Raw genomic sequence first — 20,693 nt, 5'->3', positions numbered from 1 at the left:
TCGTAGGGGACAATAGGAATACCCCGATGAGTGCGCGCGAGGCGAGGAAGCAGAAGAAGGGAGGCGCTGCCTCGACTTCGACCCCGACCCCGGCTATCCCCGTCGACGATCCTGAGGTCGAAGTGACCGGAGTTCGTCTGGTGACTGAGATCCCGGTTGTTCTGGTGCCCTCTGACGAGGTACCCGAGACGGCCGAGGTCGCTCCGAAGGACGTTCAGGGAGCCGAAGTTCCCGAGGCCGAGGAAACTCAAGCCCCTGGAGTCGACGAAGACGTCCCCGAGGGAGCTGAGGGTCGAGCCCCCGAGAGGGACGAGATCGGGGGGGCGCCCAAGAAGAGGAAGATGCCAGCGAACCGGGTTCCTGATGGGGGAGCCCCCGGAGCGAAAAAGAAGAAGAAAAAGGGTCCGGGTCCCGACCTTGCTGGCAGGGACGATGAAGAGACCGCCCATGAGGTCCCTGCGACAACGTTGACTCGGGCGGAAAAGGGCAAAGCCGCCGCTGAAGGAAGCAAGTCTTCCTCGAAGTCGAGGTCTGGGGGCCGAGATGACTCCGCCCTGACCCGGAAGAAGAAACACGTCGTCAACTTTCACTTCGCTCGGGACCATCTGTTGTGCGACGACATTTACTCCTCGGCGGGGCTTCTTCGTCAGATGACGTGTTCCGGGATGGAGCTCCCAAAGGTCCCTGACCTCGCCGAGGCGGACTGATACAGGATGATGGCCTCGGCCATAATTGGGGTAAGTTTTTTTTATATAGCCGATATGTTATACTTGTGAAAAATGACTATTTTCTGTTACGCTCGAACTAATGAGAGGGGTTGGTTTCAGTTGTCCACCCAACTGAACCGAGGTGTTTTTCTCTATGAAAATCGCCTTCATGATGCCAAGGTCGAGCAGGAGAAGCTCGCCGAGGTTCAGAAGGGGACGGAATCTTTACAGGCCGAGCTCCAGGGGATGAACGACAAGATCGCCACCCTCCAGGACGATCTTCTGGCCAAGGATGCTCTCTTGGAGAGGTCGAACGGTAAGATTGAACGCCGTCGTGGCAAAGTTCAGTTCTTGTCTGTCGACATCGATGATAAGAAGGAAAAGATCAAGGAATGGGTGGCTCGTTCCAGCGGCTTCGAGAAGGAGAGGAACAAGCTGGCGGCCGATCTCGAGGCGCGAGATAAAGAACTGAAGGATGCTCTGGATGAGATCGCCCGGATGAAAAGGTCGGCGAAGGCGGAGCGAGATCGGGCAGTGCACGCGGCGAAGAAAGCGACCTCGCTCAAGTATCGCGAACAGATCCTCAAGCACCGTGCGCAGAAAGAGAAGATGGACGAGGCCGTCCTCATTCTCAAAAAGCTCGAACAATGCCGGGGGAACAAGGAACTGATCTCGGAGGCCTTGAAGGGCGAGATTTCGGACTGGGCGGCCGAGATGAAAGATACTGAGGATGACATTGCTCAGTACGAGGCCGACTACGCGGCCGTCGCCGTCCCTGAGGTCGAAGACATCCCGTTCACTCCATATGCCGACCGTTCCCCTGCTGATGTCTCTATGACCGAAGGCGAGGCCTCAGTCATCAACGAACATGGCTCGATGCTTGGCCGTTCTGACGAGGTTCTCAACTCTATCCCGGAGGGAAATGAAGAGGCGGCGGCGTTCACGCCTACTCCAGAGCGTCAAGATACCGAGGCCGAACCCCGCGACCAAGCTTGAGTCCTCAGCTTTTTTTTTTTGCTTATTTAATAAAATGTTTATTTTGTTTTTGGGGCCCGTGTTTTTGGGCGAAGTTTTTATTGGTTTTGATACAATCATAGGGGGCTTCGGTACCTCTATTTTATTTGAATTTATGTTATTATTTTATGCAATTTTGATTTTTAATTTTGCCAAGTTTTTTAGCTCGCCAAAATCAATTATGAATGCATGGGTGTTTATTCTTTTATTCAGTCCGTCCTGCCGATCTGAATATCATTATTTTGTTTGTTCCTGAGACAGCTCGGATTAGTATAATCTGTGAAGTCTTTTAGGTCACCTATATTTGGCCCAAAATGTTTCCCTTAAAAAGTTCAGATGATTTCGCTAAGTTATTTAGCTCGTCGTGGAACTAAAAGGTTTCCCTTAGGCTGAAGTTTGGAAATGGTTCGTCGTTCAAAATCTGTTTAGTTGTTCGGAATATTGCCGATCCGAAGCGTTTCCCTTTAGATTTGAAGCCGAAGTTCGTAATTACATTTTGTGAAAATTTCAAGTCTTTTAGATCTTCGGGGACGTAAAACGTTTCCCTTAACATTTCCGGACGAGATCGACCTTCGTGGGTACGATCTCTGATGACGCTGCGAGATGTCGGTTCTCGCCAGAGTCGAGGCGTTTGCACTGCTAGCCAAATCCGAGGTCGGGGTCATTAGCTGAGGTGCGAGCTCCGTGGCTTAAGAGGTAGGGGGACTGTGCCTTAGTAAGAGGCTGCCTACGTACCCTTTATGCAGGGATCAAGTCAGACGTAGTTCAATTTTTACTGGTTTTAACAGTAATATTTTTTGAGTTTCGAGACGTTCCATGATCTTAAAACCGGGATTCCGTTGAGTGTTTCAAGTTCATAAACGTCGGGATAGGTTACTCTGGTGACCCTATAGGGGCCTTCCCATTTTGCCCCGAGTTTTCCGGCGTTTGCCTCGGCAGTATTTTGAAAGATTTTTCGGAAGACCAAGTCCCCTACATCGAATCTTTTTGTGTTGACGTCTTTGTTGTAGAATCTAGCGATGGATTGCCTATATCGGGATAACCGTGATAGGGCTGAATCTCGCTTTTCCTCTACTAGGTCTAAGGCATCGCATAGAGCCTCGTCATTTTTTGGCTCATCCTCAGGTGCGTATTTTATCCTAAGGGTTTGCACCTGATGTTCGATTGGGATGACATATTCGACTCCATGGACGAGGGAAAATGGAGTTTCCCCTGTCGACCTTCACGGGCTGGTTCGGTATGCCCACAGCACGCCTGGCAGTTCTTCTGCCCACCGCCCCTTCTTGGCATCGAGCCTTTTCCTTATGGAGTCGACTATGGTCTTATTTGTTGCTTCCGCGTGCCCATTTCCTTGAGGATATCATGGTGTTGACATTCTTACCTCAATGTTGTTATGGAAGCAAAACTTTCTAAACTTTTTCTATATGAATTGTGATCCGTTGTCTGTTATGATCTCGTGGGGAGTTCCATGCTGACAGATTATATTTTTCCAGATGAATGCTGTGACGTTGACGTCTTTTATCAAGACGAAGGCGCCAGCTTCCACCCATTTAGAAAAATAATCTGTTAAGATTAACAGAAATCTTAACCCGCCAGGGGCGACCGGCATTGGTCCCACAATGTCCATAGACCATTTCATGAATGAGTATGGCGCCGAGATAGATGAAAATTATTCCGCGGGTCTTTTTATGTTGGGGGCATGGCGTTGGCATTGATCGCAGCGGCGCGAGTGCGCCTCGCAGTCTGCCAGCATGGTCGGCCAAAAGTAGCCTTGCCTCTTTATTTTGATGGCGAGCGCTCGTCTGCCTGCGTGATTTCCGCATTCCCCTTCGTGTACGTCTTCCAGGATTCGTTTAGATTCCTCTGTCCCAACGAACTTGAGGTAGAGTCCTGCGAAGCTTCTTTTAAACAGGCTTCCATCTATGATGCAAAATCTCGCGCTTCTCAGCACGAGCTTGCGTTTTGCCATCTTATCGGATGGGACCGTATCAGTTATGATGTAATGTAGTATTTCATCTCTCCAATCCCTCCTTCTATTGTTATGACCGCGGCGATGGTCGTGGCAATAGAAGGTTGTTTGATTGTTTCGACTGGTATAACCCTCTTGAGGCCCGGATCCGAGGTAGATGCCAGGGCAGCCAATGCGTCGGCCGAAGTATTCTCGCCTCCAGGGATCCATGTCAGGGAGAATTCTTCGAAGTTTTTTGTTAGTTCTTTTACGACTTTTGGGTAGGCTTCCATTCGCTCATCCCTGGTCTCGTATTCCCCGGAGTATTGGTTTGCTACGAGTTGGGAGTCGTAGAAAGCTTCCACTTTCTTTGATCCAACTGCAGTGGCCAACCTAAGTCCGGCGATTAGTGCTTCGTACTCGGCTTTGTTGTTTGATGCGACGAAGTCGAGCCTGAATGACTGTTCTATAGTCTCACTGTGGGGGGAGGTTAGGTGTATTCCTACTCCAGCCCATTGCTTCGATGATGCCCCGTCCACTTTGAGTGTCCAGGTGCCTTCGACTTCGGTCACGGTGGGACTTTCCCTCGAGAGTTCGATGATGAAATCCGCTAAAACTTGCAATTTTGCGGATGTCTTCACTCGGCACTCGATGTCGTATTCGCTCAGCTCCACGGCCCACTTGGTTAACCTTCCTGATTGATTAGGGCTATGTAGGAAACTTCTGAGCGGATGTGATGTCATTACTATTATGGTGTGAGATTGGAAATATGGTCGAAGTTTTCGCGCGGCGGAAACGACGGCCAAGGCCAGTTTTTCCATAATAGGGTATCGAGTTTCAGCATCGACTAATGACTTGCTTGTATAAAAGATCGGTCGTTGGTCCCATTGCTCTTCCCTGACGAGTACTCCACTAACTACCGCTTGAGATACTGCGACGTATAGATAGAGTGGCTCCCCCGCAACGGGTTTTGCCAGGATTGGGGGTGTCGATAGATACTCTTTCAATTTTTTGAACGCGTCTTCACATTTGTCGTCCCATTCAAGCTTCTTATTTCCTTTAAGGAGCCGATAGAAAGGGAGACATTTATCTGTTGACCGAGAGATGAAGCGATTGAGGGCAGCGATGCGTCCCATCAACCTTTGAACTTCACACCTATTACAGGGCGAAGGCATCTCTCGTAAGGCGTGTAATTGATCCGGGTTAGCCTCAATTCCTCGTTGGGTAACTAAATACCCCAGGAACTTACCGGATGATACTCCGAACGAACATTTGGTGGGATTGAGTTTCATGGCATATTTATTCAATACCTCGAAACATTCCTCCAAATGCCTTATGTGGTCGTTCTCCCTTAGGGATTTTACTAGCATATCGTCGATATACACTTCCATCGTCTTCCCTATCTTTTCCTTGAACATTTCGTTGACTAACCTTTGATAGGTGGCGCCAGCGTTCTTTAGTCCAAACGGCATGACCTTATAGCAATACGTGCCACGGTCGGTGATGAAAGCTGTTTTTTCTTGGTCATCCGGATGCATCAGGATTTGGTTATATCCTGAGAATGCGTCCATGAATGAGAGTACTTTATGCCCCGCGGTCGCTTCGACTAGCTGGTCGATGTGCGGCAACGGGAAGCTGTCTTTGGGGCATGCATTATTCAGATCGGTAAAATCGACGCATACCCTCCATTTCCCATTTTTTTTCTTTATGACGACAGTGTTTGCCAGCCAATCCGGGTATTTCACTTCGCGGATTGAATCTGCACTGAGCAGTCTTTCGACTTCGTCGTCGACTACCCGTGCCCTGTCGGGACCGAGCTTTCGTCTTTTTTGTTTTATTGGTTTAAAACTGGGATCGACGTTGAGTCGGTGAGACGTGACGTCGATGCTTATTCCTGGCATATCTTCGGTTGACCAAGCGAAGGTGGATTTGTTTCGTTTTAAGAAACAGATCAGTTCTCGCCTGATGCTACCTTTAAGCTTAGTTCCGATTCCTACACACTTGGAAGGGTCGGAGCCATCGAGCTGTACTTGGACCATTAATTCAGTGCTTGGCGCATCGAGGGAGTCGGGGTCCTCTAGTGTGAGAACGCTCTTGGCCGACTCCACGCTCATTAATTGCTATTGCTCTTCTTTAATTGTCTTGGCACAATGTTTGCGACTAGTGAGATAGTAACTGCGGGAGGTTGCCTGATTACCTCGGATCTCTCCTATTCCCTCAGGCGTAGGGAAACAAATACATTGATGAAAGGTTGAAGGCACAGCCCTCATCATATGTATCCATGGTCTTCCCAAGATAATGTTATAGGGGGAGAGACAGTCTAGTACTTGGAACTCTACTATTTTGTTGATTCCATGTGTTTTTACGGGCAACCTGATTGTTCCCAAGGATGGAGTAGTGGACCCATTGAAACCTGTTAAATGGGTTCGTTCTCTTTCAATCTCGTCTTCATCGATTCCCATCCTTGCCAGGGTATCCTTGAAAATAAGATCTACAGAGCTGCCTCCATCGATTAGAACTCTCGCAACCTCACAATTAGACACGTCGATCGTGATCACGAGTGCGTCGTCGTGTGGTTCGGTTGTCCCAATTGCTTCTTTTTCGGAGAACAAGATTTGAACATCTTGTTCTAGTCTGATTTTGGTTGTTTGGTTACTCAATTGTCTTTGATGTGTTTTGATGGAGTTAACCGTTTCGTTGCAAAACTTTGAGCCACCCATTATGAAGTCAACTCTGTGTTTTGCGACAGTCGGCGGGGAGTTTGGTTCCCCTTCCTCCTCGGGTCTCGCTCTCTTGGGGGAGGGGTTGCCCGTTCCCTTGTTGTTGCTATTGAAGATTTTCTTCTTCGGCGGGGGTCCTAGATCAACATCTTTCAGTTCCCCCTTCGCATATTTCTCGGCTAAAGCCTTACGCATGGTTTCGCAGTTAACCGTGTCGTGACCGTTAGCCTTGTGCAAACTGCAATACGCATTGGGGTCCCGTGTCCATTTCTTAGCCTGGGGGACTCCCTTCTTAATGTCATCGTTGACATTGAGCATATAATTAGGAGGGGCGTGTTGCTTTTTGGTGTGAGGTACGGCGTCGTGGGGATTAATCCTGCGAGGGTTATTCCCAGCGCTTACGGGCCTCACCCAAGTGTTGGAGGGTGGCTTCTTTTCGGCCACGCGTTGCCTCTCGTAGGAAGCAAATTCTTCTTCGGCCTTTGCATAACTTGCGGCCATATGAATTGCATCCTCTAGTGTGAGGGGGCGGTTAACAGTCATCTCTAGTTTCAGCTTTGAATCGTGCCTTAACCCGTTCCTCAGAGAGGTTATGGCAGACTCGTGGCATACGTTAGAGATTTTCGAGAGTACGTCCTTGTAACGGATCATGAAATCCTTCAAAGATTCGTTCTCTCTCTGTTGGATCCCCCATAAGTCTGCTATGGTCAGGTCGTCCTCCACGAACATTGAATAATGTTTCAGGAATGCAACCAATAGCTTATCGAAACCATCAATGGAGTTTGGTTCGAGTTTGGAGAACCATTCCAAGGCGGGTCCGAACAAGCTCTCGGCGAATAGTTGGCAGTATCCTGCCTCTAATTCTCTCTCAGATAGCATAACCCGTCCCATGGCGACTCTGAAGGACAATATGAAAGCCTTCGGACTTGAGGTGCCGTTGTACCGTGGGAGGCGAACCTTTCCGGTATCTCCCAGTTGCACTTCAGTGATGTTTCTGGCGAAAGGAGTTCGCCTCGTTTCTTCTACGAGACGATCTATCTCGGGAGCCGAACTGGTCGCAGAATAAAATTCTGAACGAACAGCTCTCAACTCGACCGTTATAGATTCCTTGAACCTGTCTAGTTTGGTCATACTGGGTTCGCCATCGTGAAAGAGACGAGGTCCCGATTACGTCGGACTGACCGCGGTTACATTGGCCGGGCCCTGACGGGTCTGATTCACCCCGCCAAAACGCTGGGGAGTGAATGTTTGATAGATCGCTTGAGGGCGAGGTCCCGCATCAGTCGGGAAAGACTCGGACGGTGCTCCCCCGAGCGGAGGCGGATAAAGTCCGGAAGGATCGATCGTGACTTCTGTCGCGACCTCACCAGTAGTTCCCCCAAGCTGAAAGCTTGTGATGGGAGACTGGTCTGCTCCTCGGGCGACCTGTATCCTAGAGAAATCCAGACGGACTCCGGGAGGGATAGCTCGGCTTGTTTGCGCAACCGAGGTTGCTTGGCGAGCTGACTCAGAGGCGGTCATATCTCCGGATCCCACTTGAGGATCTGGGATGTTTCGAGGAGTCGAGAGAGTATCCAACCGGTCATTAAGAGCGCGGTTGGTCTCGGCTTGCTCATCTATTTTTTTGGTCAGCATATCCAGGATTGCCCTGATCCCCGAGGGGATCTCCTCTCCGGATTCGTAATGAGTCGGAGTGGAAGACATGATAAATTTTTTTATTACGAACTGTTCCTTCCGAGGTTAGTCTCTCTGAATCTTCCCACAGACGGCGCCAAATTGTTGATGTCGATTTTCGGATCGATCAACAATCACTAATGAATGAAATTATAAAATATTTTTAAGTGGGTTTAGAAAGACGTCGTATAAGAAACGATTTAATAATAAAGAGCTATAATAATGTTACGAATATTAATTAATTTTATTGATATAGAGAAGGTTACAAACGGGCGAGGTGACGAACTCAACAGGCCGAGCTCAATGCAATAAACGTAAGAATACAATATAGAATGTCGAAAACTGAGAAATAAGAGCTTGCGTGTGTGTGAAAATTGTCCTTTCCTATTCTATTTATTGACGAGACGGAACCTTCTGGCCGAAGACACGTGTTCCCTGATCCAATCTCCTCGCCGAGGTCGTAGTCGTCCGAGATCAGGTCTTCGCGGCGTAGTCTCCTCTTTGACTGATCATTCTGATTAGGAAGACGTGGACGAACTGGAGTCTATCGAACCGGGAAGTGTTGCTGGACTTGGGCCGACCTGCGGAGAGCGAGTCAGGTCCAAAATTGATTTCGCGGGCCGCTTCTCAAATGGATCGTGGGCTTCAATCGGGCCTAAGCCCATCTGAAGCGATATTTTAATATTTGAGTTTTTATACCCCCACAAAGAGGCGAAGTTTTCTTTAGGCTTGAGCAATTATAAAACCTAGCCTACGTGTGGGCCGGGCTCATATATTGGGCCATTTGTACCGATGCAATTTCAACATTAGTAAAAACATTTATTTCCAAAATAAACCGATAAATATGCTAGTGAATTAGAGATTCCAAAAAAAAAATAATAATAATTAACGGTTCGTATATCAAGAAAATCATATTTTAATGACATCTTTTGTCAACAAATTTTAGTCTTGTGAAAATTTGTTGGCATAGAGCAAACTAACATATTTTTTTTGGTTAATTTTGAAAAAAATCTACAACTTTATTTATATATCCTAAATATCCAATTCTATTAAAAATATACGAATAAAGTACATAATCAGTTTTAACAACAGTTAACCAGATCAATATACCAAGACAGCTATAAAGACGCTTTTTTTTTAAGTCAAACTCATATGTAAATACATAAAATCTCTCTCTCTCTCTCTCTCTCTCTCTCTCTCTCTCTCTATATATGTGTGTGTGTGTATATATATATATATATGAATTTCTTGAAACAAAATAAATTTCTTTAACCCGCCTCCGGAACAACATCGTTTCAACCTCCCAAAAGCCATCATGGACTCTCGTCTCTCTTCCCACCACGCGCCGTTGCACGCGCTCAGCAATGGAAACGAGGACTTCGTTCTCTTGGACTTGGGCTTGAAATTCATTGGGACTATTTTCACGATACACGAAAGTTGTTTTTATTCTTTTAAAACAACCAATTTTCGTCGTTTTTACTTTATACAAAAGAATATAATCTTGCGCCATTCCAAACGAAGTGTATAAAATGGGTATTCTTATTTTTGTCGAATTCAATTTTTCCAAAATTACACTACTAATTTCATTTTGAAAACCTAAACTCAACTCCAAATTTCCAGATCTCGCAGCCATGGCTTCTTCAACTTCAGCAACAACTTCAGCTTCCAATGCAGCTGTCAAGGAGTACTTGTCTCTTTAATCGTCGTCTGTCGAGCAGATCTCTTCTCTTCTCATTTGACACAATGCAAAACAATTTCTCTTTACGTAGTAGTTTTGCTCTTTCTTTGCATAGTAGTTTTGCTCTTTCAGGGATGATAGTGACGTGGTTCAACCAGGTGAAGGTTTTGGAGAACGGTGAGGTAGGATGCTTTGTGAGGAATTGTATGTGGAATTCGACGTTGGAGAGCCTGGTTGTGTGGGGTCTATGGTGGGCTTCATGCAACGGATCGATCAGCTAACTATGACAAGCTCGTAGACTATTGGAAGGTCTAAGTGAAGGTGCACGCGGACCAGGGGACGGTTGTTGCTTATGGGTACAAGATCAAGATGTGTCTTGAGTTGGTTTTTAAGGGGGGGAATACTACATATAAAAAGAGATAAAATCAAGGGAAACACTAGTTTTCAAAGTCCCACATTGCTTAGGGATGAGAAAATTTCGATTTGATACACTTATAAAAGTAGAAAACCATGAGTAAAATCCTCAGCATATGGCCTTTTAATTTGGTTTTTGGCTCTATTTAAAAAAAGACGCACTTTCGCTTCCCCACGAGAAGTTTCTCAGAGCTCTCCACTTCACATTCCCTCCTCTCACTCGGATACGACGAACCGTCTTGTTGCTCGACAGCTTCGTGTTTCCCGACTGGCGTCCAAGCTCGTACCTGTTCGATCATTGCAGATATTTTGATTAGAACTACGCTTAACAGGAATACAAAAAAAGTAGAAAGAGGGATCAAATTACTTCCGCTTCTTTCGCCAGCTCTTCTTCTTGCCTCATGTGGCACGACGCTTGTGCATAGAGTCACGAGAGATACCCATGGTTGCCGAGGAAAGGAGTCTCCAAGTTTTCTCTTCGACTGAGCAAAAAGAAGCGAAGTTTGAGTATAAAACCCTAGCCTACGTGTGGGCCGGGCTCATATATTGGGCCATTTGTACCAATGCAATTTCAGCATTAGTAAAAAGATTTATTTCCAAAATTAACCGATAGGATAAATATGCTAGTGAATTAGAGATTCCAGAAAATAAAAAAAAAATAATAATAATAATAATTAATTGTTCGTATATCAAGAAAATCATATTTTAATGACATCTTTTGTCAACAAATTTTAGTCTTGCGAAAATTTGTTGGCATAGAGCCTAACTAACATATTCTTTTTGGTTAATTTTGGAAAAAAATCTACAGTTTTATTAATATATCCTAAATATCCAATTCAATTATATACGAATAAAGTAAATAATCAGATTCAACAACAGTTAACCAGATCAATATACCAAGATTTATAACCAGATTTAATAACAGTTCATCGGATTTAATAACACTCTATATATTCAATAATGGTTTACTGCATTCATTAACAGTTTACCATATTCAATAAGAGTTTAATAGATCAATATACCAACATTTGGAATCAGATTCATTAACCATTCATTAAATTCAATAACAGTTTAGCGAATTCAAAACTAGTTAATCAGATAACGGTTAATCAAATTCAATAATAGTTTACCAATTTCAATAACAGTTAATTAGATTCAATACTTCAAAGACGAGATTTTTTTTTTTTTATAAATGCTGATAATTTTATAAATTACTTCATCCTAACAAAGTAATACCGTCCAATTGAATTCTAAGTCCTGACCACCCAAAAAAAAATCCTTTGAAAAGGTAAGACTTGATTAACAAAAACGATAGGAGAATAAACATTTGAAAATGTAAGACTTGATTAAAGAAGAAGCTAGAATGGAAACTTATCTAATACCCATTCTTACATACAAGTCCGATCGAGAACTACATGCATATATGTCAAACAAAATACAAATGATAATGTACCACCATATGTGTATATATCACCTCATCGAAGAGAGATTTTAGATATCCTTCAAATAACAGTTTACAAGAAATTAATAAAAAAAATAGTGGAAAACTTTAAATTTTCTAGTCAGGGAGTAATCAAATTCATGTTTTTTTTTTTTTTTCAAATTCATTTTAGTTAAGAATACCATGAACTAAAAATTACATTCTCTCCCCAACCTCTTCTATATGACCATTTACATGTGAAATCCTCGTACTTATATTGCTCGTCGATTACTACTCAGTTTATTTCAATTGATTTATTTTTGTTGGCTTATATACGCTTGGCGTCAACGTCCGGCGGCAGGGCTCAAATTCGGTGTCGTGAAGCAAATTGAGACCGCATGAGTGAAGGCCACTTCAACCTTTTTTTTTTTTTTTTTTTTTTTTTATGAATATTGAAGTAGAAATAAACAATGTGTGATATGCAATATCTATTATTTAAATTATGGCAATTTGGACCGTACACGAGACACGGCACGGTTACGACACGGTGTAAATGGGTTTGGGTCGACCTTAAATGGATCTGGGTCCATCCGTGTCGAACACGATTAACACGATTAAATAACGGGTGAACACGACACGAACACGACAACCCATTGGGACCCAATTAGACACGAATATTAAATGGGTTGTTAATGGGTAAACACGATCAAGACCCATAATGACTCAAATGGATTGTGTTTGAACTTCTCTTTTGTATTAAAAATATTATGATGGTGGCTTAGTTGATTATATGAAGTATTTTTATTAATTACTTATTCTAACTAATTTGTTATTTAATTTGATTTAGAGAATTTCAATATTTTGAAGTAAACATATTTAAGGGCCTAAACTGATTTGCGTTTTCAAATGGGTTTAGTAGTCTAAATGGGTCTGTGGGTCTAAGTGGGTTCGTGGGTTACATGGTCCATTAAGACACGATTAATAAATGGGTCTTAGTGGGTTGGGTCTGGGTTTGGCAAAAAATAGTGGGTCGGGTTTGAGGTTTGCTCCTAGACACGATTAATAAATGGGTCGGGTCTGGATCTGTCAAAAAATACATGAAAACGAATAAGACACAGCAGGAACACGACACGTAACCCGAATTGTCACCCCTACACTGAGAATCACTTGCATCATTCATGCGGAAAAGTTTCTTGTATTGCTTCCCCAATGCATTTTTCGGCTCTGTCACAGCTTGCAAACAGTTTAACATAGAATTTTTTTAAAAAAAAAAGTAACACAATAACGTGGTGTGACAATTGTGTTGTGCTTTGTGGACCAGATATACTTTTTTTTAGAAGGAACTCAATTAAAATAAAAAGAGAAAGGAAAGCTTTTACTATGAAAAGGCACGATACAAGATAAAAGGCACTAGGCCAATCTCGCAAATTCCCTTTGGCATTTAAAAAACTGATAGGAAATGATTCTGAATAGCCGAGAGAACGCCCTTTACGAGAACCAGTTTCCCGTCTTTCAAGAGGAAACTCCGCTGCCACCCGGAAAGCCATTTGGAAATTTTGGCGCGGACCGGATCCCAAAAATCCTTAGCATGGGAAAGCGTCCACCTGGACGAGCTGATCAATCTTCGGTCAGTGCTGAGAACCTGACAAGAACGGGAAAACGTCCGACCAATTCGGGTATTAAACCGTACGAGATCAGATCGCTACTTTCAACCTGACACAAGACAACATAAAAGCCATGAGTTTTTTTTTTAATGGGAAAAACTAGTGATCATGAAAAGATTACAAAAGAAGTTAACTTCTTTTGGTTTAGGGTTAAAGAGTTTACTTCTATGCACAAAGAAATGTCCCCTTTGTGTCAATCTGCGATAGAAAACGTTAACTTCTGCAAAGTCTTGGTCTTGTTGTGGAAGGAAACTTTAACCCACTGAAGAACAAAGTTTGCGCACAATGATAAAATCATACAAAAGTCTATTGAAAACGACTGTTGTCTCTTTTAATTTTATGTCGTTTATTTTCCTTTTTGTCATTTTTGACTTAAGTCGGTTTGTTTTGACTTGAGTCTGACGTGGAGCGTTTCCTAGTTTGTTATATATGTGTAATCACGCCCAATGATTGGGTTAACTGAGTTTTATGAAAAACGTCAAGTCATTGATGACTGATGTGAGGTTTATTCATTCTTTTCTTCATCCTCGTTTTTCTCTCCCAGAACTCTGTTCCTTTTCCTTTGTTGCTCGATATACAGTTTGAATCTCAATCGATTCTTGAAGCCTTTCTCAGAGCTTCAATTGTAATATGGTATCAGAGTTCAGTTCCGCTCCTTCTTGATCGATTGTTCCTCTGAGAATCTTCTTCTTGTCGTCTCTTGTGTCATGCCTCCTAGCCAATCTTCAGAGCCATGGCGGAACAAGAGAACAACAAATTGCTTGCGGAAATTGCATCAAAGGAGGCCACGATCTCAAGATCGCCGATCGATGATCAAACGAGTCCTTATTATCTTCACTACTCCGACAATCCAGGTGCTATTATCGTCACTCAGCTTCTTGATGGAGACAACTATCCATCATGGAGCAGATCTATGTTAATGGCTTTGTCTGTGAAGAACAAAGTCGCGTTCATCGACGGCTCTATCACAAAGCCATCGTCGGAAAATTCCGTTCTTCTCAACTCCTGGATGCGCAACAACAACATTGTCACGTCGTGGATCTTCAATTCGGTCTCTAAAGAGATTGCTTCAAGCATCCAATTCGGCGACTCTGCAACAGCCATATGGAACGATCTCAAGGAGAGGTTCCAGCAGAGCAATGGCGCCAGGATTTTTCAGCTCCGACGGCAAATTGCGAATCTTCGCCAAGAAGGCCTGTCTGTGGCTGCCTACTTCACCAAACTGAAGGTGCTTTGGGAAGAACTCCATAATTTCAGGCCTATCTGCACTTGTAAGTGCGTTTGTGGTGGATCTCATGAATTGACGAAATTTGTCAACAATGAGTACGTCATGGCCTTTCTCATGCGCCTGAATGACGCTTTTAGCACCATCAGAAGCCAGATCATCATCATGGATCCTATTCCACCTGTCAACAAGGTATTTGCCATGATCACTCAAGATGAGAAGCAAAGATCCATCAATGATGGTGAAAGATCAGTGGATTTTGCAAGCAATCTTGCAATGGCGGTCAGCGATGAAGGAACTGCCAAGAAGACCTCCAAGAAAGATATCCTCCTGGATACACTCCTCGTTTCAAGAGTCAAGCCAATGCTGCTGAGGTCAATCCTGTGGAATCTTTGTCTAACGCACAACTTCACCAAATGATTGAGCATCTCTCGGCAAAGCTTACCTCTACCACTCAGGCCAACCCATCCAGTGTCAATCTCACCTCTTTCAATACAGGTTTTTTTTTTGTTTAATTGAAACTTTTAATGTTGTTCCTTGTTTCACTAGGCAGTGGATCCTAGATTCAGGAGCTTCAAGGCATATTTGCAACACAAGATCCATGTTCATTTGCCTAAAACCCCTGACAAAGTCAAGTATCACCTTACCTAATTATACTAGTATTCATGTTCACTACTTTGGGGATGTTAGAATTAACTCCACCTTGATCATGCATGATGTTCTTTATGTACCTAACTTTAAGTTCAATTTAGTATCTGTGAGTGCAGTTACTAAGGACTTAAAGTGTGAAGTTACTTTGACCTATATTGGCTTTGTGATTCAGGACATGTACATGAAGAGGATGATTGGCAGGGGTAAATGCATTGGCGACCTATATGTACTTAGCACAGAAGCTGAAGAGACTCAGGTGAATGCCTCAATCAACTCCATTTCATCTAGCACATGGCATGCGTGCTTAGGGCACTTGTCTCATGAGAGACTGGAAAGCTTGAAGACGGTTCTGAAACTCAATAGTGTTGATAAGAGTACCCCTTGTCTTATTTGTCCTCTGGCTAAACAAAGAAGACTGACTTTTCCTAATTCTAGTATTGTAAGTGAGTCTATTCTTGACCTTATACATTGTGATGTATGGGGCCCTTTTCATACTGTTTCCAGGTCTGGTCATAGATATTTCTTGACCATTGTTGATGATCATAGTCGTTTTACATGGGTTTATTTGATGAGACAAAAGTCTTATGTCCTTCAAATCATTCCAACCTTTTGTAACATGGTTGAGTACCATTTTTCAAAACAAATTAAACGTTTTAGATCTGATAATGCAAAGGAATTACTTTTTGTGGATTTGTTTGCAAGCAAAGGGATTGTGCATGAATTCTCTTGTGTTGATACACCACAACAAAACTCTGTTGTGGAACGCAAGCATCAACACTTGCTCAATGTAGCCAGGTCTTTGTTCTTTCAGTCCCATGTCACTGCAGATTTTTGGAGTGATTGTGTACTCACTGCCGCCTACATAATCAACAGGACCCCAACAAAGGTTCTAGGTATCTCTCCCTTTGAATCCTTATTCAACAAACCTGTAAATTATGATCATCTCAGAAGTTTTGGTTGCCTTGTTTTTGCCTCCACCCTGAAAGCAAATAGAAGCAAGTTTGACCCTGGAGCTAAGAGATGCATGTTTATAGGCTACTCTAATGGAATCAAGGGTTATAGACTATATGACTTGGATACTAAAGATGTTTTCATATCTAGGGATGTTGATTTTCATGAAAATGTTTATCCTTTTGAGAGGATAAATCAAGAAACTAATTGTGACCCTTATGTCACAACTGATCATCATAACTATAATGAAGTACTGCCAAATACTTCAAGTAATCTCCTAACACCTGACATGGGAAAAGAATCTCATAGTCCTACTAGTATCCATATACCTGAGGTGAATGCAGGTGATGATGAACAGGTAGAACATGACATTGAATAGCCTCATTCAGCTGAGGAAGGTGAACTTGCAGTTAGGAGATCAACTAGAAGCAGACACAAACCTTCCTATTTGAAGGATTTTCATTGTGATGTGGCGGTTGCAACAGGAATCCCTAGAGCTGATGATGATCAACACCACAAGTCTCATCACCAGTTGGCAGCTGTGATTAGCTATGAAGGACTGTCAGACACTTACAGGGCATTTGTACTGGCTGTTTCCATGGAAAGTGAGCCAGAGTACTACCATCAAGCAGCCAAGCATGAGCATTGGAGAAGTGCTATGAAGGAAGAGTTAAATGCCATGAAGGCGAATGAGACTTGGTCCATAGTTCCCTTACCAGAAGGGAAAAGAACTATAGGATGCATGTGGTTATATGAGAACAAGTTCAATGCTGAAGGTGTCTTGGCCAGAAGGAAAGCCAGATTAGTGGCAAAAGGCTACACTCAACAGGAGGGACTGGATTACTTTGATACTTTTTCACCAGTGGCAAAGTTGGTGTCTGTGAAGCTACTATTAGCCCTTGTTGCGTCCAAGAATTGGCATTTAGTACAGTTAGATGTGGATAATGCTTTCCTTAATGGAAGCCTCAGTGAAGAAGTTTTCATGGACATCCCTTTGGGATACAACTTGCTGCAAGATGAAGAGTTAGCCAATCCCAGTGAAAGCCATACTAGGATGGTGTGCAAGCTGCACAAATCTATATACGGTTTGAAACAAGCATCAAGGCAGTGGAATATCAAATTTACTGAGGTTCTTGAAGGACTTGGTTTCAAACAGTCAAAAGCTGACTATTCTCTCTTCACCACCGAGGTTGATGAAAGTTTTGTGGCAATTATCCTCTATGTTGATGACATCATAGTGGCAGGACCTAGCATGGTTCATAATGAACTTGTGAAGGCCAAACTGATGAAGGTGTTTAAGATGAAGGACTTGGGAGTGCTGAAATTCTTTTTGGGTCTTGAGATAGCTAGAGCTAAGTCAGGTATCACAGTATCTTTGAGGCAGTATGCCTTGCAGATACTCTCTGACTATGGTTTCTTGGACAGCAAGCCAGCAAAAACACCCATGGATCCCAGGTCTTCACTAAGCAGAGATCAGGGAAATCTGATTGAAGATCCTACTGTGTACAGAAGGCTGGCCGGCAGGCTCTTGTATCTGACCATTACAAGGCCTGACATAACCTTTTCGGTGCATCAACTGAGTCAGTTCATATCTGCACCAAGGTCTACACACCTCTCCGCTGCTCATCATCTCCTGAGATACATCAAAGCTCAGCCAGGTTTAGGCCTTTTCTACTCAGCATCCTCGGCTCCACGACTCACAGGTTTTTCAGATGCTGATTGGGCCACCTGTCCTGATACAAGGAGATCTATTACCGGGTTTTGTGTGTTTTTAGGAGATAGCCTTATCTCCTGGAAGTCGGAGAAGCAAACAACGGTGAGCAGATCGTCTGCGGAAGCGGAGTATAGAGCTATGGCAGTATGCACAAGCGAGTTGCTTTGGTTAAAACAGCTACTTGTTGACCTGAGAATCCAGGAAAGCAACACTGCAGCTTTGTTCTGCGACAACCAGTCAGCTATTCAAATTGCTTCGAATCCGGCTTTTCATGAGCGTACAAAGCATATCGAAATTGACTTGCAACTTGTTTCTTGATCATATTCGAGAAGGTGATTTGAAGTTGCTCCCTGTCAAGTCGTCGGGACAGATTGCTGATGCTCTAACTAAGCCTTTGGCGTCTCCTTTATTGCGAGTACTCATGTCCAAGATGGAGCTGCGAAACATCTTTGCTCCAACTTGAGAGGGCGTATTGTAAACGACTGTTGTCTCTTTTAATTTTATGTCGTTTATTTTCCTTTTTGTCGTTTTTTACTTAAGTCGGTTTGTTTTGACTTGAGTATGACGTGGAGCGTTTCCTAGTTTGTTATATATGTGTAATCACGCCCAATGATTGGGTTAACTGAGTTTTATGAAAAATGTCAAGTCATTGATGACTGATGTGAGGTTTATTCATTCTTTTCTTCATCCTCGTTTTTCTCTCCCAGAACTCTGTTCCTTTTCCTTTGTTGCTCGATATACAGTTTGAATCTCAATCGATTCTTGAAGCCTTTCTCGGAGCTTCAATTGTAATAAAGTCTAGAGGTTTATTATGACCACACATTAAACAACAAAAATGAGTACACAATTGGCAATATCGTACCTGAATATAATCACCTCGGGGGGGTGCTTTCGTAAGACCGACTAAGAACGATTTTACTTGCGTAAATAATTATTGTCCAGTACCCAAACATCCATAAATGTCCTAAATAATTAAGTTTTGGCAATGAAAAATTCAATACCATCTAATAAAGATCCAGCAACAAACAAATACATGTGAATTCCTACTACTCAATTGAGGCTCCAAGTCCAAAATTCATAAGATCTCTATTAAGAATAAAATTATATTACCCAAGTCAAACCACATGCATAACATGCCCTAAGTAATGCCACAAAGAAAGACAACGCAATGCCAATATTTCTCTAATAACCGGACACTGAACTGTTGCGCTAACATATGATAAATCCACAACAAAAAAAAAAAAAAAAAAAAAAAAAGAGCAAAAAAAAAAAAAAAAAAGAGCAAAAAAAAAAAAAAAAAATCGAGACAAAAGGTTACCTGATATACCTCCAAAGCTTTCAGCCTCTTTCCCAATTCCATTGAGAGATCCCACCAAGCTTTAAATACTTGAACATTTTAACAAGAATGGATCAAGAAATGAACTCACGTAAGCATAAACCATCTGTGGCATAAAGCTCGTCCCAATTAACATGTGGGAGAGAGTGCTAAGCACTTAGCAATAGAGCGCCAATCGAATCTCTCGAGAAATTCCCGACATAAACAAAGGAAAGGTGCAAAATGTTTGAAAATCGCATGCTTTAAACTGAGCGGATCAAAAAACCATGATTGTAATCTGCACAGGGAACTAGAGATGAACACCCAAACCAAAAAATAGAATACCAAGCATAAAGATGGGCTATTCCCTGCAGATGAACAGGATTTGGCTGTCACCAAAGGAGAGACCATAGTGAAAACTACCGGGGAACTTTGAGACCGTTATGCGTCGATCTCGCATCAAGAATAGGTCTCGAAGGTATTACATTGTGGTAACTAGATGACAAAATTAGAACCCTTAAGATGGCTCTCGATAAACATTCATACTGTAGCTCCGCAAAAGAGTGAAATCATAACACAAGACACCGACTTCTTAGCAGCACCTCAAGTCAACATTGTGCAACCAAATTTTCATCAGACATTGGGAAATTAAAAGTGCAGAAGAATATTTCTTGAGAATGAATGACAATATTATACAATACATGACATTGGTCTAGACTATATTTTATTTTATTTAAGTTGAAGGCGAAGTTAAACATATCTTTTATTTCTATTAGACTTGCATTGACCAATTTGACAAGAAAGAATAACTCACCATGTTCCTCCAGCTTTGCAAGAACATCAGAGAAGTTCTCAATCAAACCCACGCAATCCATGCGAGAGATACAGCTTCCAATACTTAAAATTTCGTCTTTCTGAAACCCCAAGACCTTACAGCCAATCGAAAAAAGACAAAACACCGGTAATGGTTTCCATATCACGTATGGACAGAAAAAAAAACATTTCTAAATCGGCCTGCTTTCGTCACGGAATCTCCTATTCGCGATTGAGATGGTGCCTTAAGTCATCGTTCCGACCTGCCTGTCTCGCGGTGTTAACGCGCCGGGGTTAGTGGAACCTGAGTGAATCTCCCCTGTCCGCCATCTCTTCCTTGCCTCCTAGGCGGGCGAAGGCCGACCGACAGTATGCATCGGTGTACGTTGCAGAATGCGCACGAGAGTCTTGCGAAGGTGGATTCCGAGCATATGTTGCCTGAAATACTACTGGGAGTCCCCGATTCAGAGCATGGCGGTCGGTAGTAAGCTCGCCGGAGTACTCGTCGCCGTCGTCGTACACAATATTGGTAGACTTCAAAATTCATGGCCAGCAAGATTGTGCCACAGATTTAGTGTCATACAGCTACTCCGACACTTTCATGTTTCTCTCTCAAACTTCAAGTCCGCTTAGTTCGTTCTTCATCTTCGTATTTCTTCATCATGTAATTGGGACCTTCTCGTGGGGACGTCTTACTGGTATGTCCGAGCGGCACGGCACGTGTTGGGCGCGCTCGCGGTCGACGCCTCAAAGACTCGGGTCCGAGGCGTCTTGCTTTCGTCGTC

General features: G+C 43.3%; 2 protein-coding genes and 1 long non-coding RNA gene across 3 annotated transcripts; all 3 read right to left on the bottom strand.

Moving 5' to 3' along the window:
* Positions 1-3,713: 3,713 nt before the first annotated feature.
* LOC149394250 (uncharacterized) lies at positions 3,714-4,412 on the bottom strand. Its single transcript, XM_089618300.1, has one exon. It carries the CDS (start codon positions 4,410-4,412, stop codon positions 3,714-3,716), a length of 699 nt encoding a protein of 232 aa, XP_089474426.1.
* Positions 4,413-5,789: 1,377 nt separating this feature from the next.
* On the bottom strand, positions 5,790-7,520 carry LOC149394249 (uncharacterized). Its single transcript, XM_089618299.1, has one exon. It carries the CDS (start codon positions 7,518-7,520, stop codon positions 5,790-5,792), a length of 1,731 nt encoding a protein of 576 aa, XP_089474425.1.
* Positions 7,521-13,400: 5,880 nt separating this feature from the next.
* Positions 13,401-19,157, bottom strand: LOC149394248 (uncharacterized). Its single transcript, XR_016299644.1, has 3 exons — positions 19,099-19,157; positions 18,643-18,744; positions 13,401-13,501 (listed from the first exon to the last, which is right to left on the bottom strand). It is a non-coding gene; the product is annotated as an uncharacterized LOC149394248 (long non-coding RNA).
* Positions 19,158-20,693: the final 1,536 nt, after the last annotated feature.

The sequence above is a fragment of the Urtica dioica genome, chromosome 6 (genome assembly GCF_054948205.1).
Source record: "Urtica dioica subsp. dioica isolate 48M chromosome 6, U.dioica_male_clone48M_v1_H2, whole genome shotgun sequence".
Lineage (NCBI taxonomy): Eukaryota > Viridiplantae > Streptophyta > Magnoliopsida > Rosales > Urticaceae > Urtica > Urtica dioica.
This window is presented reverse-complemented; position numbering and strand designations above follow the sequence as displayed.

What these genes read in the sequence shown, in the direction of transcription:
- LOC149394250 (XM_089618300.1), bottom strand. Translation starts at nt 4,412, where the DNA reads ATGACATCACATCCGCTCAGAAGTTTCCTACATAGCCCTAATCAATCA.
- LOC149394249 (XM_089618299.1), bottom strand. Translation starts at nt 7,520, where the DNA reads ATGACCAAACTAGACAGGTTCAAGGAATCTATAACGGTCGAGTTGAGA.